This window comes from Amblyomma americanum, chromosome 4 (genome assembly GCF_052857255.1).
Source record: "Amblyomma americanum isolate KBUSLIRL-KWMA chromosome 4, ASM5285725v1, whole genome shotgun sequence".
In the NCBI taxonomy this organism is placed as follows: Eukaryota; Metazoa; Arthropoda; class Arachnida; order Ixodida; family Ixodidae; genus Amblyomma; species Amblyomma americanum.
This window is the reverse complement of record NC_135500.1, coordinates 155,277,815-155,285,409: the sequence shown is the minus strand read 5'-3', so window position 1 is coordinate 155,285,409 and position 7,595 is coordinate 155,277,815. Positions and strand designations below refer to the sequence as shown.

The window sequence follows — 7,595 nt, the reverse complement described above, 5'->3', positions numbered from 1 at the left end:
AGCCAACGATGCGGCGAATGTCAGCGCTGTGGATGGTGTGTGAAATGCTATAAGCCGAAATGCAATTTATAGCGGTTTCATCTTTTTGCGATGATGGACGCCTTGTAGAGAGAGAAGTGCATCGTAATGTTTGCGGTGCTCTTCGGCACACATGACGATGTTACTTTTAAACGGTAGTTAAATTACGTTGCTAATTCCTTTCGTGAAAACTGTGAAAATGCAATTAAGTTGCATTATCCGTAGCCACTAACAAAAAGTAGTGACATTACGTTACAGTTACATTCAAATTACTTTTAATTCTCACAATTACAAAAAGTATGCTGGACTCAGGTCCTACAGTCATTCAAATTTCTCAGTTTACTGCATCACGGCAGCAGCTAAGATTTAAAGTGGGCGTCGAAATTTTTCATACCCAACAATTCTGGACAAAAACATTTATGACTGGGAAAAAGTTGAACGCAATTTTATATATATTGTAAGATTCCACTATAACAATCAACGCATCCGCATATTTCCCGTCGGCAGGCTTGCATTTTTTTGTCATTAAAGATATTGCAAAAGCGGTCCCCATATTGGTTTCCTATGGCAGTCTTAACTGCTCGATGCGAGCGATGGGAACACTACAAAAGAAATATTTTGCTACAATTCGGAAGAATGGACTATTACGTTCAATATTTCTATACCAGTATCTTAACAGTTTTTAATATTCAAAACTTTTGCCTGAGAACGTTGGACATGTGCCCTGCTTTGAAGATACGTTGTCATTCGCCATGCTGAATAGCCGTTCTACTTAAGCATTTTTAGACCTTGCGCATAACGAAAAACCGCGTATCGGTATGTCTGTGTTGGTATGACGCGCCAGAAGCTACGTAGTAGCTAGCAGCTAGAAAATCCTGCAGGTTCAGTGTTACCTGATCACATTACTCGACGATAACTTAGGCTAAAATTAGCTGTGTATTTGCAATTAATACAGAAAGAAACAAACAAGGACGAAACTATTTATAAAATCACTGACTCGTAGAGTAACCTAACTTGCTTGTGCTGGTGAAGCAAAGCATTGCTCCTGGTTAGGCACAACTTACCCGAATTGCGTTTCTGTTCAATTCAGAACGTAATCATAAGTATTATTTTCATAACCAGAGCTTGAATTAATCTGTAGAAAGCGTATTCGGCACAAAACTGGGTCAGATTTAGAGTTCCACATCGATAAGAGCCAGAGCCAGATCCAGAAGTTACATGATGAGATTGACAAATCTATTTGCACAATTTTTCAGTACATCGTGCTATAAAGTTGTTCTAATTCACATTTAAATTAAATCATATAACACCTTTGATAGGGCTGCGGTTTATGCGGATAAGAAACTTTAGCGTTTTTTTTTTGTTTAAAGAAAGCCTGACATTAATATGCAACAAAGGTAGTGCAAAAAAAATTTGAAACAATTACAGGCCGATTAGTTTACTGGCCGTTGCTTACAATGTTCTGATTGGAGAAATCTATAATATAATGAGAGCAAAGTTAGGCTTTAACCAGCCAAGGTAGCAAGCTGGTGTGCTCAAAGGGCATACTCGAGAACGTCACCATCAGTAAGGTTAGAATTTGGAGCCAGCCTCTGCTATGCAAGAGCATTCGTAGATCACGAAAAGCATTTGATTGAGTCGAAACAACAGCAGTCATCCAGGCGTCGCGTAAATTATGGATCGTGTGGAAGGGGGATATATAAAGGTTCTGTACACAATATCTATAGGGACCACGCAGTGACCGTAGTCCTTCACGAGAAAAGTAAAATCAGGTATGGTTCGTAAGGCAAGGTCAGTGAAGGTCACCTTGCCTGAAGAGAACAGGCGGTCGGTTCAAGTAGAAGAAATGATTCCACAATTAGCGCAATTAGCTGAGGGCAAAGCTATTTTTTTTGTGATAGCGGGAGAGTCATTTGTCTCGCGGCGCACGTAAACGAGCTGATGAAGGTAATTATGGTAATTAGGACGATGGTTTGCAGCGGAAAGAGTGGCGTGTTGAATACATCGGAAGGAGTCGAATGTGCAGGAAGACTGTGACCCACTAGAAGGGAATCGAACGGAGAATATAAATGAAGGGATCACCTTTCGATATGTCGTGTCGGCGGTGAGAAACAGCTCACCCACCAAGACTGATGCATGGCGATCATATTGTTCTACCAGCGGGCAATCTGAGAGACCTTCAAGAAGTTGGTGTGCATTTGTAGGCAGGAAGAGGAGTTTTTAATGTTGAGATTTGTCTGAAAGTTCGCATCTTATAATGACGTGTGCAGCAGGATTAGATCAGAGGAGATGGAGCTGTTTGCAGTAGACACGTGGGCAAATCAATGGAGGACTATATGCGAAGTGGCTCAGAGCAAGATGGGGCTATTTACAGTAGACACGTGGGCAAATCAAGGGAGGACTATATGCGAAGTTGCTTACAGGAAGATGGGGCTATTTACAGTAGACACGTGGGCAAATCAATGGAGGACTATATGCGAAGTTGCTCAGACGAAGATGGGGCTATTTACAGTAGACACGTGGGCAAATCAATGGAGGACTATATGCGAAGTGGCTCAGAGCAAGATGCGGCTATTTACAGTAGACACGTGGGCAAATCAAGGGAGGACTATATGCGAAGTTGCTTACAGGAAGATGGGGCTATTTACAGTAGACACGTGGGCAAATCAATGGAGGACTATATGCGAAGTTGCTCAGACGAAGATGGGGCTATTTACAGTAGACACGTGGGCAAATCAAGGGAGGACTATATGCGAAGTTGCTCAGACGAAGATGGGGCTATTTACAGTAGACACGTGGGCAAATCAAGGGAGGACTATATGCGAAGTGGCTCAGAGCAAGATGCGGCTATTTGCAGTAGACACGTGGGCAAATCAAGGGAGGACTATATGCGAAGTTGCTTACAGGAAGATGGGGCTATTTACAGTAGACACGTGGGCAAATCAATGGAGGACTATATGCGAAGTTGCTCAGACGAAGATGGGGCTATTTACAGTAGACACGTGGGCAAATCAATGGAGGACTATATGCGAAGTTGCTCAGACGAAGATGGGGCTATTTACAGTAGACACGTGGGCAAATCAAGGGAGGACTATATGCGAAGTTGCTCAGACGAAGATGGGGCTATTTACAGTAGACACGTGGGCAAATCAAGAAAAGACTATATGCGAAGTTGCTCAGAGGAAGATGGGGCTATTTACAGTAGACACGTGGGCAAATCAAGAAAAGACTATATGCGAAGTTGCTCAGAGGAAGATGGGGCTATTTACAGTAGACACGTGGGCAAATCAAGAAAAGACTATATGCGAAGTTGCTCAGAGGAAGATGGGGCTATTTACAGTAGACACGTGGGCAAATCAAGGGAGGAATATATGCCAAGTTGCTCAGACGAAGATGGGGCTATTTACAGTAGACACGTGGGCAAATCAAGAAAAGACTATATGTGAAGTTGCTCAGAGGAAGATGGGGCTATTTACAGTAGACACGTGGGCAAATCAAGAAAAGACTATATGCGAAGTTGCTCAGAGGAAGATGGGGCTATTTACAGTAGACACGTGGGCAAATCAAGGGAGGACTATATGCGAGGTTGCTCAGAGGAAGATGGGGCTATTTACAGTAGACACGTGGGCAAATCAAGGGAGGACTATATGCGAAGTTGCTCAGAGGAAGATGGGGCTATTTACAGTAGACACGTGGGCAAATCAAGGGAGGACTATATGCGAAGTTGCTCAGAGGAAGATGGGGCTATTTACAGTAGACACGTGGGCAAATCAAGGGAGGACTATATGCGAAGTTGCTCAGAGGAAGATGGGGCTATTTACAGTAGACACGTGGGCAAATCAAGGGAGGACTATATGCGAAGTTGCTCAGAGGAAGATGGGGCTATTTACAGTAGACACGTGGGCAAATCAAGGGAGGACTATATGCGAAGTTGCTCAGAGGAAGATGGGGCTATTTACAGTAGACACGTGGGCAAATCAAGGGAGGACTATATGCGAGGTTGCTCAGAGGAAGATGGGGCTATTTACAGTAGACACGTGGGCAAATCAAGGGAGGACTATATGCGAAGTTGCTCAGAGGAAGATGGGGCTATTTACAGTAGACACGTGGGCAAATCAAGGGAGGACTATATGCGAGGTTGCTCAGAGGAAGATGGGGCTATTTACAGTAGACACGTGGGCAAATCAAGGGAGGACTATATGCGAGGTTGCTCAGAGGAAGATGGGGCTATTTACAGTAGACACGTGGGCAAATCAAGGGAGGACTATATGCGAGGTTGCTCAGAGGAAGATGGGGCTATTTACAGTAGACACGTGGGCAAATCAAGGGAGGACTATATGCGAAGTTGCTCAGAGGAAGATGGGGCTATTTACAGTAGACACGTGGGCAAATCAAGGGAGGACTATATGCGAAGTTGATCCCGTCCTCGCCTTTCTGCGCTGCTCTGATATGAAAGATGCCGAGCTTGATGTCTGCAAAGAATGGTGTATGCCTGCGATCGTAGACAAATACAACATTCTAAATAAAACAGACAGCAGTCGGGAGGCGTTGCACACGCACGCACTGTCGCAATCGTAAGCGTTTGGTGTACGGGAAGCGCGATGTAGTATGAAGCGTCAAAGCCACCGAAGATGCGGGCGGAAGTTTTCACTTAAAGCGCTGTCTGTTGTCACTGCGTGGCAGAAGAGAATTCGATGCGTCGCCACTGAAATGTAGATAGCAAGAGGGAAGACATGAGATCATGGTAAATTCGAACTGGGGGGTTCTGCATTAAAAGTATTCACTGACGTTAAAAAAATACTAGATAAGCCAATGCTAGAGCTGTACTGGACGGCAAAATAAAGAATTGAAAGCAGCAGTTATTCGGAAATTTAAAGCGGAGCTCTTTCGTTTAATAGGCTAGGGCTGCATGCATGATGCCACAGTGTTACCGGTTGATGTGATGAGATAGGGAAGACCAGGCCCCGCTGTTCCTGGTGATGTTTTGATGCATCCCATGACTAATTATTGGTGAGCGGGTGTGCGGCTAACAGAAACGTCAGTGCATCACTGAACGAAGTCTCCATCCCCGACTGCCCTCAAGACGCCGCCCGAAGAGAACTGTCGCGGATGCAAAGAACGAGAGTCCCTTCCATCCACCGCAGCGCAACCCGGCGTCCGTCGGGGCAGCGCGGCGGCGGCCGGACGGCCGATCATCGATTCGGCCTCCGATCATCAGCGCGTGTCCTGTGTTGTCGGACACGCCCAGGTGCTCGCTGCGCGCGCAGCCCCGCTCGGCGCGCGAAGGGCAGCAGAGTCGCGCGCGCGCGTGCGTGGCTCGTTTTTGCTCGCATCGGGGAGGTTTCATTGAAGAAACGCGGCCGCTGCTCCGGGCCTTCGGAAAGCAGTCCCATTGAAAAAATAGCGCGTCACCGGGCGCGTCACGCGGCGCGCGCGCGCCCATTGGTCGGCGGCGCCGCGGGGAGGAGGGGGAGCGAGCGTGCGTGCGGGAGGCGACCATTCTCGGATGCCCCGCCGGAGCGCGGAGTTAGGCCTAGCAGCGCTGCGGCAGCGTTCGAGTGGGCGCCGATGCGACGACGGCGACTCGGCCGCCGGGCCTAGCCCATGCCGGGCCGGGCCGCTCGGCCATGGCGGGATCGCGCGAGCTCATCTCGCTGGGGCAGCCGCGGCCGGGCGTAGCCCGGCGCCAGAACGAGTACGTCGAGACCCCGCTGAGGAGCAAGGATGAGGTGGTGGCGGCGCAGCCCAAAAAGGCCGGCCACGAGGACTCCATCATCTGCGGCCGATGCGGCCGCTGCCGCTGCGACGCCTGCCAGGCGCCGCGGCCGCTGCCCTCGCGTTGGGTGTGCGGCGATAAGGTGCACTGCTCGGCCGGCGCGCTCGTGGATTGCTGCTCGTGCGTGTGCTGCGCCAAGGGCCTCTTCTACCACTGGGCCAAGGACTACGACCTGGACACGGACGTGTCGTGCGCCGACCAGCCGTGCTCGTGCGCGCCGCACCGGCGCTGCGCGCGCTGGGCCTGCCTGGGACTCCTCAGCCTGCTGCTGCCCTGCCTGTGCCTCTACTGGCCGCTGCGCGGATGCGTCAAGCTCTGCGAGCTCGGCTACGCGGCCTGCGCGCGTACGGGCTGCCGTTGCGAGCAGCGCGCCGAGGAGGCCGCCAGGACGCAGGGCCTGTTGCGCCGCTAGCTAGGCCTCGCGGGCGAGGCGAGTGTGTGTGTGTGTGTGCGCGCGCGCTGGTGTGCCGACGTGCCCCGAGCGCCGCCGCCGAATCTCGCGCAGCTAGATAAGGCGGACGATGCTCGAGTGCCGCCGCCGTCGTGGTGTGTACAGTCTATAGAAACTCCGCCGGACGAGTCTGTGTGTTTCGCCCCTCATCCCGTAGTTTGTGTTTTTGCCCATGGTCATCCTTCGTGCGCGGCGCAGTGAAACGATCTGTGTCCTTTTATCCTGTGTCTCTGTTACGGGTAAAATTTCGGAGCACTCCATTTGTCTTCCTAAATCACCAGGCAGCTCTTCCGACGAGTCTGTCGGGGCATTCGAGCGCGCCTCGCGTTGAGTGCTCTCGCCTCGTCGATCCCACGCATTTAAACCTGTTCGTAGGGATGCTCGTCGGGCGTCACTGTCGTTGGGAATCGCCAAAATAACGCATTTACCGAGGCGGGGCGCGGAATTCGCTGCTGCAACCCACACACCGGGGGCGACGGCCGCCATGTTCCAGATCGGTGCCACCCGCCGTCTCCTCCCCGCCGTGCGTGGGACCACCTGCGAGAAGCCTCGGACTGTGCACCTCTCCAAGACGCCGCTTCGATTGCGTTCGCAGGCCCGCCCGCCTAGGCCCCACTTCGAGTCAACCCTCGCGCCCGCTCGGCCCGGGTCCGAGCATCTGTGGCCGGCCGCCCCGCTCCGGGTTCCCGTGACGTGGCGGCGGCTCCGGCACCCAAGACCCTCCTGGAGGTTTCGCTCTGACACGTGTTGCCCAGTCGCCCCTTTTCTGTGCGCAGCTGAAAACCTGTCTCCTGTACAAATGTATTTAACAAAGCTTGTTTTACATTTTAATTTTATTCCTGTGCTTACGTTTGTCTGATTTACACCTGGGCGGCAGCAGCCAACGATTCCCGTTGTTTGTGCTCAGGTGTTTCCTGTTCACAGTGGCTGCGCGCAGAGTTCGCTTCCTGGGCCTGTCTGTTTCCAACGCGCCGAGTTTGGGGTGCTGTGCTAACAGAGCGAGGCTGTGTAGTAAGGCCATGTGGCGAAATCAATGTGAAACCCACTCATGCCATGTTAAAGACCAATGGCCTGCATAAGGTCAGCGACTTCACCTGTCTCCCTTGTCTGTGTAAGCGTCAGTTGAACATTGTTAGACAAGCGTATCAATGTCCTGGCAGCACACCTAAATCCGATGAGGCACTTGGAACTCCTGGGGTTCGTTCTCTCGTTGTGGCAGCCTCCGAAGAGCAGAGAAGTGAGAACTAAAAACACTTTATAATGGACGTAAAGCTTACAGTTTTAGCAGTCAAGCATAGGGAACTCCCTAACTTTATTGGTCCGGGCAGTCTAGTGGCCGAGTTTGTCACC

At 50.7% G+C, this 7,595-nt stretch overlaps 1 protein-coding gene across 1 annotated transcript; it reads left to right on the top strand.

The window, feature by feature from the left end:
• Positions 1 to 5,269: 5,269 nt before the first annotated feature.
• On the top strand, positions 5,270 to 7,081 carry sty (sprouty signaling antagonist). Its single transcript, XM_077662062.1, has one exon. It carries the CDS (start codon positions 5,646 to 5,648, stop codon positions 6,204 to 6,206), a length of 561 nt encoding a protein of 186 aa, XP_077518188.1. The 5' UTR covers positions 5,270 to 5,645; the 3' UTR covers positions 6,207 to 7,081.
• The last annotated feature ends 514 nt before the right edge of the window (positions 7,082 to 7,595 follow it).

Bases quoted from the DNA above. Each gene is read 5' to 3' on its own strand.
- sty (XM_077662062.1), top strand. From the start codon at position 5,646: ATGGCGGGATCGCGCGAGCTCATCTCGCTGGGGCAGCCGCGGCCGGGC.